Genomic DNA, 14,256 nt, shown 5'->3' with positions numbered 1-14,256 from the left:
GCATTGTACAGAAGTACCATTTTTACTGACTTTGCTAGTTCTCAGCCAAAAGAACAGGAGTTTCTGAGGTTTACATCCATGGAACATACTGCACCATTTGCATTGAATTTCCAGCATGATTTATTTTTTATTGCTCTGATAAGGTTTTTGGCAAAAATATGTCGGGCAGAATGTTTATGCAGTTTAAAGAAATTGTTTTCTATTAAGACTCGGTTCGAAGGCCAAACATCTCTCCTACCCAACAACAATTTGGAGACAACTGGCTTTAAAGAGCTAAGCATCAGGGGAGTCTCCTGCCAATTTCACAAAAATACTTTTAAAAGCCCTTACTAAATTTGTTTCCCAAAATGCATTTTACGTTTGGGTAAAACCTGACATTTAACTCCTTAACTTACCCCCCAGGATTTCACTTCTTTGAGTTATCTCCGCGCATTGTTTTTCTTCTGTTATATGAATACACAATCTTGATCTGTAAGACAGACTATATTCCGTGCATGGATCGTTGCAAAATATTAACAGTTTCAACTCCATAATGCAGCAGTGTATGTTGTGTACAATGAAACCTGGTAATTGTTTGCAATGCTTCAAAGACCGTTTTATATACCCCTAATTAGTCCATTATCCAATCCAATATACCAGTAGCATTGCTGTACATACATGTTGAAAAAATATCCTACAGACTTGCTCTGCTCAATCAATGAATGAGTCCAGTAGCGACGAACTCTGGTCCTTGTACGCAATTTCCGACGTCTTTCCAGCCTCATCAACAGCAACGTCAGGAGCATTTTCCCACATATGCTCATTATGAGATCCATAGTAAAAGCACAGAAACTGAGGTAGATACAAGTACACTGCTACTCTCTCAGCTGTTGTTACTCACTCTGGTCTCACAGAATGGCTGAAATAGTTAAATAGTAGTTTTTTGGGCTTATGATGTTGTCTTAAATAAGCTCTTGCGGCATGCAAACGCGGCTAAACTGGTGTTTTTAAGCTGTCAAAAAAAATCGCTCGGAAGAGGTTGCCTCACATTAGGCCTAATGTTCAAAGCAAACTTCCCCATCCATCCATGTCTTTGTGCTTTATTTTGTTGAGAAATCACTTTGAAAAACATCCCCTAGCATTTCTGACATGGCCATCTTGAGTAAGAGCAAATGATTCATGTAGCATTTACTTCCTGAAATCCAGCTGTCCTTAGCTCAGGCATGCATGCAGGAGAGTGTGCTTACCTGAGAAAACTCCTCCTCTCTTCCCCTCCTGAATACTCCTAGGATGTATGACATAATTTGCCTAGGCTCGAAACCAGGAAGTAACTGAAATGTAAAAAAGAAAAGTTTAAAACGCACAAATATGATAGGAAAAATATATCTGTTTACTAATGCTTGCAGCATAAGGTTTAAAACAATGTTGATTGGGAGATTTTTATGCTACAAAAAAAAGGAAAACCACACTAAAAAGCTTGACCAAGGGTTAAAGAAAACATAACCCCCACCACCTCAAACCTTCTCTTATATATCTCAATCCTATAGTACGGCAGGTTATTTAAGTCCCAAAGGAAACTTTCTACCAGGTGTTTCCTACTCTGCTGCATATGAAAAAGATCAAAATTGGTACACGCAGTATAAAAATGCATCAAACATCTTTACCAAAACTTGAAGGACAGTAGAACACCTTGGCACCCTTCTGCATCTCATCTACCACAATTATAATTTTTTTTGTAATACAATAACATTTATTTTTTATATTTGTATTGGCTATGGACTATGGCGCGTCTTTTTTCAAGTATAGTCTTATTTACATATATTTTTGAGACAAGTAGAGTCTTAACCAGGGTTTTATCCTGTTACTGGTGAGGAGTCCTACTATTATGCAATATATTAGCTTTCTAATGGGCCAATAGCACTGATGGAGTGTGACCACATTAGCAATGTTAGTGAGTGTACATACTTTGTAACCCAGTAGACATTTGGCAATAAAGGCAGTGGCTGGAATATTCAGTAGTTTTCAGTCGTACAGGTGGCACAGCAAGGGTTGAATTGGTGGTAACCATTTGGGAAAAGCTAAAGCCTAACTCTGGGCCCACATTGTACATAATCAAAATTTCATCTTCCACTCCCTCACTGATAAAGACACTATGGCTCCTTTTTCAGAAGGGAATGGCTTACTCACAATAATTCTTGCCTTAATTCATGGTCCTGTAGTAAGCTTTCAGTCCAGCTTCTCAGCACTGGAATATGGGCATGTACACATGCCAGCAGCTGTGCAGTTGAATAAAGTGTAGGTGTGATGACATCAGTGAGAGGGACAGTTAGGAGACTAGTCAAAGACTGACAAGAGCAGCTTTAGTGGACCTGTAATTGTAATCTAAGTGTAATTGTAATCTGTAACTGTAATATATTGCAGTTTACGAATCATTAGATGTGGTGTCTGCATTTGTTTTATTTTTTAGGCTTTCCCCCTCTGGTTTCACCTGATAATCTAGCTCGTTGCCCACCACCTGCATTAGAGTGCCCTCACTCTGGATGAAGGAGCATAGAGGGCACGTTTGGGCAGTGGCATTGCCAGTCTGGGAGGAGGGAAATGTTAGATGTCCTAGCAGATTTAAATTGAACAAATCAAAGCTGAACACTTTATAAGCAGTTACCCCAAACAGATTTTTTTTTTCTTTTTGGGATAAAGGTTTTACATAAAAGATGACCCTTTTGAGCACCCCTGCCAGTGTTAAATGGCTTGTCTCATCCCTGTAACTGATACAGCTGCAAGATAGCTTTGTTCTTTTGCAAAACTGATTTACTGGCTGGATCGCCAGGTGAAAATAGAAGCCTAAAAAAAACGAATGCAGCTACCACATCTAAGAATTGGTAAGCTGCAATATGTTTTCTTTTGGGTTTGATGCCACTTTAACTTCCTATATTTATAGTCATGTGAAAAATTAAGTATACCCCATGGAAAGTGTTGCTTTTTTCAACATTTTTGAACATGCAAACATTAGATCTTTAAAAGAGATGTATGGGTTTTTGTTGCATTTATACTTGCCTAGATGGATGCAGCATCAGTCCCCCGGCGCCTCTACACTGAGAACCGAGCGAACACCGCCGATCACTCGATTTTCACAGCTCTGTGAGCAGAGAGCTGGTGTCTGTCAGTCACCACTCTGCTTTGCCCCCTCCACTGGGCTGTGGAACTGCGGGGTGACCGGCTCAGGTTCTCAGCAGTTCGCTGAGCCGCGTGTCGGTCCAGGGATCTGGCGGATCCCGACTCCATGGTCGGGATGACCCCGAGTCTGGACCGACTTCTGGGACGTCAAGAGAAGACTGTGGATAGACAGGTACACCTTATGTAGGAGGATTTGTTTAATCTCTATGTATTGCCTGAGGCCAGTCACTTCACTGGGTACATGTAAGGGTTTACAATCACTTTAATGATACAAAGACATTAAACAACTCACAAAGGTAGTAAAATATGGCATGTATCATAAGCACATCCCGCTACAGATCACATGTGGATAGATGGCAGTTCAAACTCACTAAACATATCTCTTCAGCCATTTTTTCCTTTTTTTTTTTTTTTTTCCTCAAAGGCATTCACAACTTTCTGAGATACTTAGAGAACTTTTTTTATATTGGCATGGTGACATCACACTTGTCAATAGCAACTCAAACACCACACCCTGATTGGAGATTGTAATCTTTGGAACTTAATCTGGAAAACTAGATTTTAATTCAACGGATTTGAAGCCATGGTAGATGTATACATACATATGACAAATGTTCATTTTTTTTGGGACAGTTCACACCAGAATGTGGTGTGAGAAATATGCATTCTGTGTATGTTACCCACACCACATTTAAGAAGTACTTCAGTTGGGATCTGCAGTGGGCGTCGATCTTAACCACTACAATACAGGGCACTTTCGCCCCCTTCCTTCCCAGCCCAATTTTCAGCTTTCATCGCTCTAGAGCTTTCAGTGACAATTGCGCGGTCATGCTACACTGTACCCAAATTTAATTTTTATCATTTTGTTCGCACAAATAGAGCTTTATTTTGGTGGTATTTATTCACGACTCCGTTTTTTATTTTTTGCGATATAAGCGCAAAAAAGCGGAAATTTGGAAAAAAAACAATATTTTCTTTTTTCTATTTTAAAAGAAATCCAATAAAATCAAATTTTGTCATAAATTTAAGCCAAAATGTATTCTGCTACATGTTTTTGGTAAAAAAAATTCCGTTAAGTGTATAATAATTGGTTTGTGTGATCACGGACATATGTACGCAAATGATCATGTACATATGTGTGCAGGTGATCACGTACATATGTGTGCACATAATCATTGGGACAAGTGATTTTAGTGGGACATATGTGGGGGACATGTTTTTATTATTAGGGACATGTGTTTTTATTTTTTGGGGACATGTATGTTTTGGGGACATGTGTGTTATGGGGACATATGTGGGGACTGTGTTTACACTGTGTTGTGTGTTTACACTAGACTGAAGATCAGTGAGTAAAAAGCTGTAAAAAACAGCTCATACTCACTGATCATCAGCCGGCTGCAGCAATCTGCTCTCCTCTCCTCAGCGATGACTTCTGTGTGAGGAGAGGAGGAGCCGATTGCCTAGCAACCGGCTGTTTGTTTACATCACATGACGGCCGTGATTGGACACGGCCGTCATGTGATCAGGAGGGCCAATCACAGAGCCCTCCTGCCGATCTGAGATGCGCCGTGTCCCGGTGACACGGGCGCATCGGGATCGCGCCGCTGCGCGTGCACGCGCGCGCGATCCCGCTCCTCCTGATGGACGTTCCTGAACGTCCTATCAGGAGTAGACGGCTCCCACCCGGCCGTATATGTGCATTGGCCGGGTGGGAAGTGGTTAAATACACTCCAAACATAGGTCACAAATGCTGTGCATTCATGGTGTGAACTAGGCCTTGGATAATGAAAAAGAATACAAGTCAATTTAGTGTGTCATTTGTCCAAGTATATCACCTTTTATTATAGACGCTGTTTGAAACAAGATTTAATGTTTCCATGTTCAAATATGTTGAAAAAACAATTTCCATGGGGGATAATTTACTTCTTTGTGTATTGTGTGAAATGTTATGAAATCACTGTACTATGCTGGTAAAATGTATTTAATAATGTTGGAAGATTTATAAACACTGCCTGACCTGAGTCTTTGTCCACCCTAGGTACAGTGGCACTGCAGAGCACGGATGGTGGCAGGTGCTAATTTTTACATAGTGGGAAGAGATCCTGCAGGAATGCCACACCCAGAAAACGGAAAGGATCTGTATGAGCCTACTCATGGAGCCAAAGTCCTCACCATGGCTCCGGGACTGATCTCGCTTGAAATCGTCCCATTCCGGGTGGCTGCTTATAACAAAAAGAAGAAATGTATGGAGTATTTTGATACTGCACAGTAAGTATCTTTTTTTTTTTTTTTTTTTTCCTCTTTTAGTGTGCTAGTTTCCTTTTTTTGTAAACATCAGTACATGTGTTCACAACATCATATTAGAATAAGCAAATGAATATGAATGCTGAATAATAAATCTGCAGAACTTTCATGATGCTATTGAGTCGGTCAACTACACCAGTTTGCAAACCGATCAGTGTACCAAAAGGCAAATGGGATCCTTCCCACTACAAGATAGGTGTAGATAATAAAGTGACCAATGGGGGGTTGTCCCCAAACCGCATCCACTAAAAAGTGCCTTTTGTGTACATGTAAGCCTATACAAGACTGAAGGGCAAAGCTGGCCATAGATGGATTGAGATTCAGCCAGTACAGCAGGGACCAGCCACATTTTGATCCATTCATGCCATTGGCATTCAAGAGCAGTCAATCTAAGGACCAACTGCTCTGGAATGGGTTTGTTGGAAAATTTCCACTCTATCAGCACTGCAGCCAATTGGTTGCAGAGCTGATCAGTGTATTCAGACATTGGAGGAGTCCCCACTGCCAGAATACAACAGCACAGCAGGGAGTTTTCCCTCATCCACCTTGAATGTGGAAATGGAGCAATTATTTTGGGTTCTTTTGATCAGTCAGCTGGCTGATCAAAAGAAAAAAAAATTAATCTATGGCCAGCTTAAGACTGGAGTTCAACTTTAAGGATGGCTGGAAGTGTACTAGCATTTTACAATTGCATTTTAAGCATCCTGACTTCATAAAAGCCTCATTTTGGTACTGATTGGTAATATTTTATTTTTATTTCTTTGTTCCATAAAATAAATACATTTTTGGCTACACACTGTGCTACTTCTGTTACCCTACTACCTTGACTCCCATTTGGTTTTTCCATTAAAGCAAGTGTGTCAGGATTTAGGTAAATGGCTAGCAACCTAATACAGTATGCAACCACGATATCCAATGTTTCTCTTGTATACTATAATTGAAGCTGCAGAAGACATTCCAGAAATGTTGTGTGGTGACAGATATATTATGGAGAGGAATGAGGTAACAACATAACTGATCTGGCTCTTATTTTCTTTAATCTAAAAAAGCCTTTGCACAATCATCCAGCAAAATAGCCTTTCATGTGGGAGAGCCTATTTCCAGTTCATGTGGTCAGACCACCATTACTGAGGTTTGGAATAGATTTCACGTTACTCCCATTGTTGTTTGACTTACGATATAGTCTTGTTTCTGGAATTTTTTCGGCGCCCACGTAGAACAGGTGCTTCTTTTTTAATATGTCTATGTGTGTGAACTACTGGTCTCCACAGAGGATTACAGAGATTTAGTACTGTTTTTATCTTCCCTAGCTAGCTGTTGACAAAATGTGACTGAACTATGCTACCATTTATTTTTTATATTTACATGGTTTAGTCATGAAGTGTGCTGACATTTATTATCCAAATTTAATAAGCTTCTTTGTGTTTTTATGTGCATCTGTTCTACTCTTTAGAGATATTTAAGACCACAGTGAAATTTTAACATATAGATCATATAGTTTCAATGTTACAGTAAGAATATTTGCATTTTTAAAGTGGTACTAATGCTAAAAACATTTTTACCTTAATGCCTTCCTTGCATTAAGATAAAAAATTTTTAGATTGCTCTGTCCACCCTCTTCCATGTGAAAGAGTAGAAAGGGGAGAAGAGATCCACTACTGTGCATGGCTGCATTTCTTTTCCCCTCTCTCCCTCTTCACACAGGGACTTAAATAGCAGTAGGAGCAATTGGCTCCTGGTACTGTCAATCAAAAGCAGTGAGGAGGAAGTGTGGGGCTGGGCTAAGCCCTGCTGTTTGTGTCTATGGAATGCGGATCCATAGAGACACAGCTCTGGAGCTAGCAGACACTGTGTGCTCCCATAGAAAGCTGTTTGCTATCGGTCTCATGCTGAAGAGGAGGAGCCAATGTCGCAAGAAGAGGAGAATTGGGGCCTACGCTAGGCAATACCATTGCACAGAACAGGTGAGTATAACATGTTTGTTATTTTAATAAAAAAAAAAACCTTTAGTGACACTTTAATGCAGGACACACTTGTGGAAGTTTTGGTACAAAATAGAATGATTGCTATGCTTAACAGTTCATTTATTGATATACTAGAGCTGTTCCTAATGTGAAGTTATGAGAATTCAAGGTAAAGCAACTTCCTCCTTAAAAAAAAAAAGAAAAAAAAAGGGGGGGGGGCATTTCTTTACATTTAAATGTCTACCTGAAGTCCCAAAAATATTAGCAAGTAAAAAAATATATATATAAAGACATGGATGAGCGAGTTTAGGGTTATGGAACTTGACTGGCCTGCGTCCTGACCTCAACCCAATACACCTTTGGGATGAATTGGAGCGGACACTGCGAGCCAGGCCTTTTCATCCACATCAGTGCCTAACCTCACTCTTCTGGAAGAATGGCCAAACATTCCCGTAGACACACTCCTAAACCTTGTGAACAGCTTTCCCAGAAGAGTTGAAACTGTTATAGCTGCAAAGGGTGGGCCAACTCAATATTGAACCCTACAGACTAAGACTGGGATGCCATTAAAGGTCATGTGCGTTCAAAGGCAGTTGTCCTTATACTTTTGGTAATATAGTGTTTTTTTACAAGATCAGAATCGTTAATATTGACATGATAACTCTACTTGTCTGAAACTTTACTACTGTTTTGTTTTTTTGTTTTTTTCAGTGCTGAAGACTTTGATTTTATTTCTGGAACTCGAATGCGTAAACTGGCTCGTGAGGGACAGAATCCACCAGATGGTTTCATGGCACCAACAGCCTGGGCTGTGCTGAAAGACTATTACAGATCTTTAGAAAAGGCATAAGTGGGCTCCAGTACTTGTACTTTCTTAGACCCTTAAAGGACCATGATAATGCTTTTTGTTCTTGCCAATTAACGTGTTTCTGAAGACCAGCATTTGTACATCTTTACTCTGCGCTTGGCTTTTAGATTAACTCCTTTGTGAACTACTCTCAAGCATTGTTTTAAATCAGACTGCTTTATTTCTAACACTGAAACTGTTGCTATGTACTATCTCTGCCTGCAGTCTCTCTAACTTTGGGTCCCTGCTAACTAGTATGCTTAACACATGAATGTTCCATTCTTACGGATAATAGACAAATGACTCCCAATAAACTGAAAAGGTGTTTCGCCATACCTCCTGTACATAGTTTTCAGTAAAAATACACCATTTTAATTTTTTTTCCCTCATAAAGCTACACCAGTTGAACGGTTTGCTTATGCCACATATGTATACAATGTGTAAACTATTGGTATACTAAAGGCATGATAAAACATATATATATATATATATATATATATATATATATATATATATATATATATATATACATATACATATATAATAACTTATATGCTTAGTCCCAACTCTTTGCTCCTGGAACTTTATTTAGTGGCCCATGTAATAGTCAAATTTCTGTCTTTTTAGCCTTAGTGATGAGCCATTACTATCTTAGTAGCCCTTTTTATGGCTGCCTACGCTTTCTTGGTCTCAGCAATAAAACCAAAGGTTACAATTTGCTCATTGCTGCAAACGTAAATAATACATTTGTCTTCATTATGAACAGAGCTAACAAAAGTGCTGATTTCCTTTTTAAGGCTAATATTGGTTAGAATATAAGCTCTACAGCATTACAGAGCAGCTAATAAATTCTTGTACGATTTATATATGTTATACCTCTCATACATTATGGTACTTGAAGTATTTGCTATTTTAGCAATCAATAACAATGTGTTCTTAATTCATTAGAATAATCTCAGGCTATATGAGGGCCAAGTGATGATGCTTGCATTGTTTAGAATTGGAATGTTAAAAAGAATTCAACAAGTAAAATAACTCTTAAAGTAAACATTGCTTTAAAAGAAATGAAATTCTAACAAAATCTACATTTCTTCTTTGTTGTTTATGAATAATGACCCTGATCCCATTCACTGCATGCATATGACTGTAGCTCAGTAAATCAGTTGGTTCGCTCATAATGTGATGTTAGCACTTTTCCTTCTCCCCATCCCTGTCTATTCTGATATAGAGACAGCTTATATATATATATATATATATATATATATATATATATATATATATATATTAGTGAGTACACCCCTCACATTTTTGTAATATCTTTTTATGTGACAACACTGAAGAAATTACACTTTGCTACAATGTAAAGTAGTGAGTGTACAGCTTGTATAACAGTGTAAATTTGCTGTTCCCTCAAAATAACACAACACACAGCCATTAATGTCTAAACCACTGGCAACAAAAGTGAGTACACCCCTAAGTGAAAATGTCCAAATTGGGCCCAAAGTGTCAATATTTTGTGTGGCCACCATTATTTTCCAGCACTGCCTTAACCCTCTTGGGCATGGAGTTCACCAGAGCTTCGCAGGTTGCCACTGGAGTCCTCTTCCACCCCTCCACGATGAGATCACGGAGCTGGTGGATGTTAGAGACCTTGTGCTCCTCCACCTTCCGTTTGGGGATACCCCACAGATGCTCAATAGGGTTTAGGTCTGCAGACATGCTTGGCCAGTCCATCACCCTTACCCTCAGCTTCTTTAGCAAGGCAGTGGTTGTCTTGGAGGTGTGTTTGGGGTCGTTGTGTTGGAATACTGCCTGCGAACCAGTGTCCGAAGGGAGGGGATCATGCTCTGCTTCAGTATGTCACAGTACATGTTGGCATTCATGGTTCCCTCAATGAACTGTAGCACCCCAGAGCCGGCAGCACTCATGCAGCCCCAGACCATGACACTACCACCACCATGGGACAGCAAATTTACACTGTTATACAAGCTGTACACTTGCTACTTTACATTGTAGTGTCATTTCTTCAGTGTTGTCACATGAAAAGATATAAATGTGAGGGGTGTACTCACTTTTGTGAGGTACTATATATATTTCAAAGTGTCAGGAGACACAGGAGGCAAAAAAAGGAAGAATGTCAATGTAGCTTTAGGCTGCTCAATTTAAAATTTTAAGAATATATTCCTGCACAGAAATTACAAGGGATGTATAGTCAGAAGATTTCTCCAACAGGATCATTGTTACAGATAGTGTTATTTTAATGTGACCTTCATGCATGGTTAGTTTTAGGGATGCACTGATCTATTTGACCCTGAAAATTTATTTAATTTGCAGGTTATCTGCGTTTTTTGCCTATATAATTTTTTTTTTAAAAGTGCCAATAATGGCATGCTGTGTCCCATTGACTTCAATAAAAAAAAATCGTGTCCCATTGACTTCAGTGCAAAAATGGCAGCCACATTAATTAAAAAAAAAAAAAAATTTAACTGTTGTTAGATTTTTGGCCAAGTGCATCCTGAATTTTCAATTCAGTACCCCACTAGTTAGTTTTAAACATATTCAGCTCTGAATGCTATAAAAGTACTTTTTAGTTTTGTCATTTTGGTTTACTGATTCCATAAAATGGGCAGTCTGCATATGATTCTCTTGTTATAAATGCGACCCTAACCATTTGCTAGCATGCCTTGTAATAGTTTTCTACCAAGCTTTATATCTTGATTTCTCTCTGTTATTGGATACTTTCTTACTAGTAATATTTTGCTTTGCAAGTTTTTTTTTAACAAGCAGATCAAGTTTTAAATATTCTTTAATGCTGTATTTCTAAGTTGCAATTCAGAGTGTGTAACAGCCATAACCTGTTAGATTTGCTTTGAAAGAGACTGCTACAATCTGCATACTAACTTTTAGAGTGTACTTAAAGGATACGTTTATATTATACACTTATTTCTTTTCATATTGAAGGTCCCATCTTTTCTCCAAGCATTTCCATAGTAGATATAATTATGTATAGATGGCTAAAATTCAGCTCCCTGTCCACGTTTTTTTTATTTTTTTATTTTTTATTTTTTATATTGTGGCCCACCTAGGGCCGGACAGAAGCTTTTAAAATCTTCTCACTCCTGTGCCTCATTCTAGGTACATGTGCACTCTGAACCCCATTCACTTCAATAAGACAACACATTATTACTTCTTTGTCCCATTTACATGGTGAAAGTTTAGGGTTCATCGATGCCAGGGATAAGGTGCAAAGTTAAAGGATTTATGAGAGTTGCTTTTTAGCACCAGACTAGCCATATAGTGAAGATGACTCAGCAGCTACATATAAAGCAAGTGTTATTAAAATTGCTGGGGAAGGAGACTCATAAAAAAACAAAAATTGAAATGTGCTTACTGTTTAATATTAATAATTTTTAAAAAATCCTATTTTTTAAAAACATAACCATTTAAATTTTTAATGAAGCCCAGCCCAGTGTCCTCAGGCAAAATGACAGTGATCCAATATCCAGACTTCTTTGGAATTATTGAAGACTTGTGTTTACATACATGAGCTCTGAGCTGAATTGTAAGCAGTCCCTCCATTGAGTGATTGGTTAGTAGACAATGAACACCCGCCGCTCTGATAACTGGAGGGGTGACTGAGGGTTTGCGACGGCTTTATAACTCTTTATTTTACTGAAAAGTATGACTTTTATTTACTTGACTTGTTTGAATCTTTTACAGTCTGCTTTCATAACATCTTTACTTTTTTTTTACTTTTTTACTGCTCTTGAATATCAATTGTGTATATTTAATTTTTTTCCTCTTTATTTTAATGTTTTATCTGTGTGCATTTAATTTTAGTTTTAACAGCCATTAGCCTTATGGCGCATCTCAGTATTGTTTTAATAAACTGGTATCCTTGCTTTCTAAAGTGATATTAAATGTTTATTTACTCAAGTGTGATGAGTGCTAATTATTTCAATGTTATTTGCAGAAGTAACGTGCTTGTTGAAAGCCTGGTAATGTGGACATGTCATCATGACATGTGGACACTATCACACAGTTCGCACTGTGATCTGGGAAACGATCTGGGGGTGTCAATAACAGTGAGAACACATGTCTCAGAATGTAGTAAACCTGTGAAGATGGGAATGTGAAATTTCCCACTTTTTTAAAAACCTACAAGTTCCAGGGCTGTCTTCCCAAATTGTGGCTTTACCCGCAAATATTTTTTTTTTACCTAAATCAAGTATAATAGGAGTTAAAGTGGTAGTAAACTCTACAGGACAACTCAGAGCCATTTGAATCCTGCTTCTAACTAACACTGTTTTACTTCCCCCATCAGTTTATCCCCCACAGCTATTACCTTTTGTATCAATTGACTCTTCCTTTTTAGATTGTAAGCTCTAATGAGCAGCGCCCTCTGATTCCTCTTGTACCAAATTGTAATGTAACTGCCTTTATTTTGTTAAGTGCTGCACAAACTGTTGGCGCTTTATAAAACCTTTATAATAATAATCAGGGTGATTAGACTGAAGTGGTGCATGCGCTTTCAAAAGTTGTGCCAGTCCAGAACTGCATTTTTAAGAGCATGGCAGAACGCTTTTATTTAAAGGAATTTCCCACGCAGGGGTTCCACCACTACTGTGACTTGCACAATACTTCTGCCTGCTGTCTTACTCGCTTGCAACACAGCTGCTTTAGACCTCACTCCTAGGCCTTAGGTCTGCTCCTCAGACAAACACAGGTTTCCTTCCAGTCAAGCTCTCTCACAGCTTACAATCAGCTGGTTGCTGCTCTGTCGTGGACTACGTCTGCTTCCTGCAGACATATACGCTCTGATTCCTAGAGGATGGGAGTCCTCCTGACTCCAATGCACAGATCTCCTGTCTGTTGGGTTGAGTCCTGAGCTCTAACCCCGGGTCTATTATGAACCCAGCCCTCATCTGTGCAATCAGCATACCCAGCTCTTCAAAAATCTGGCTTAAAATGCTAAAATAAACAACGGCATGGACTTGCATCTCTACAGTACCTTTAAGTGCCGGTTCACACTGGTGCGATGCCAGACATTGTATGTGATTTGCACCGCATTGCTGTGCAGATCACGTGCAATGTCTGTGTGAAGCAAATATTGCCATACAAACTGTATTTTTTGTCCACACCAGAATCAGATCACATGGGTGTTCACACCCATGCGATCCCATTCCTTTCCCAATTCACAGTTCGTGCTGCGATCTGGGAACCGATCTGGGGGTGTCATTAACAGTGTGAACTGCCAGCGATTCAGGAGGAGGAGGGAACCCGCACTGGATTTGCAGGGTTGCCTGCATCGCACCAGTGTGAGCCAACCCTAAAAGTTTTTTTAGGTGAGCCATTTAGGAGTTATTGCCTGTTCCTTTAGTCTATTTACATCACTCCCTCATGCACGTTGGAATTACTATGGATGGCACACTGATTGTGCTGTCAATCTGTAAAGCAGTGTGTCGTTCTTACGTCAACATTACTCTTTGGCTTTACATTGTAATCACGTGAGAGTGCTGACAGTGATTATTTCCTGAAACCCCACATGACTAGTCACAGGGGAAGTTAAAACATTGACATACAGTAACAGCACAGGATTGGTCAGGCGGGGTAAAGCACCATGGAAACTGTGAAGCGAAACTGAGGCTTGGCTTTTATTGTGCATGTGCGTGAACCCCAAAGTGAGGTAGGATAAAGGGGGGAAGTGCGGGTAGGAAAGGCAGCAGGAGGTTTCCGCAAAGATGTTGTAGGAGCTGGGGCCATGGCCGAGTCCCACTGTTTGTATTAATAGATGCAGACAGCAAGACTCAGTGAGCCTGCATGGGTGCCCCCATAGAAAGCGGCTTTGTATAGAGGCACTCGGCGGAGGGGAGGAGCGCCAGTGGGGGACAGGAGACAAAGAGGTTTGGGGCCACTCTGCAGTTCCATTGCACATAGCTGATAAGTATAAACCTGTTTGTTTTTTGTTTTTTTTTAAATAAAGATTTA

General features: G+C 39.4%; 1 protein-coding gene across 1 annotated transcript in view; it reads left to right on the top strand.

Moving 5' to 3' along the window:
* The window catches only part of PAPSS1 (3'-phosphoadenosine 5'-phosphosulfate synthase 1), a 158,145-nt gene extending 145,941 nt beyond the window's left edge, over positions 1 to 12,204 (top strand). Inside the window, exons 11-12 of the mRNA XM_077476682.1 lie at positions 5,192 to 5,421; positions 8,133 to 12,204. Coding sequence (XP_077332808.1) covers positions 5,192 to 5,421; positions 8,133 to 8,271 — 369 coding nt within the window. The 3' untranslated portion in view covers positions 8,272 to 12,204. The remainder of the gene's footprint in view (positions 1 to 5,191; positions 5,422 to 8,132) is intronic.
* The last annotated feature ends 2,052 nt before the right edge of the window (positions 12,205 to 14,256 follow it).

Source organism: Lithobates pipiens, unplaced genomic scaffold (assembly GCF_037356315.1).
Source record: "Lithobates pipiens isolate NorthernLeopardFrog02 unplaced genomic scaffold, aLitPip1_a1.2 Scaffold_13, whole genome shotgun sequence".
Classification (NCBI taxonomy): Eukaryota; Metazoa; Chordata; class Amphibia; order Anura; family Ranidae; genus Lithobates; species Lithobates pipiens.
Note: the sequence above shows the minus strand (reverse complement) of the source record. Positions and strands in the feature narration are given on the sequence as shown.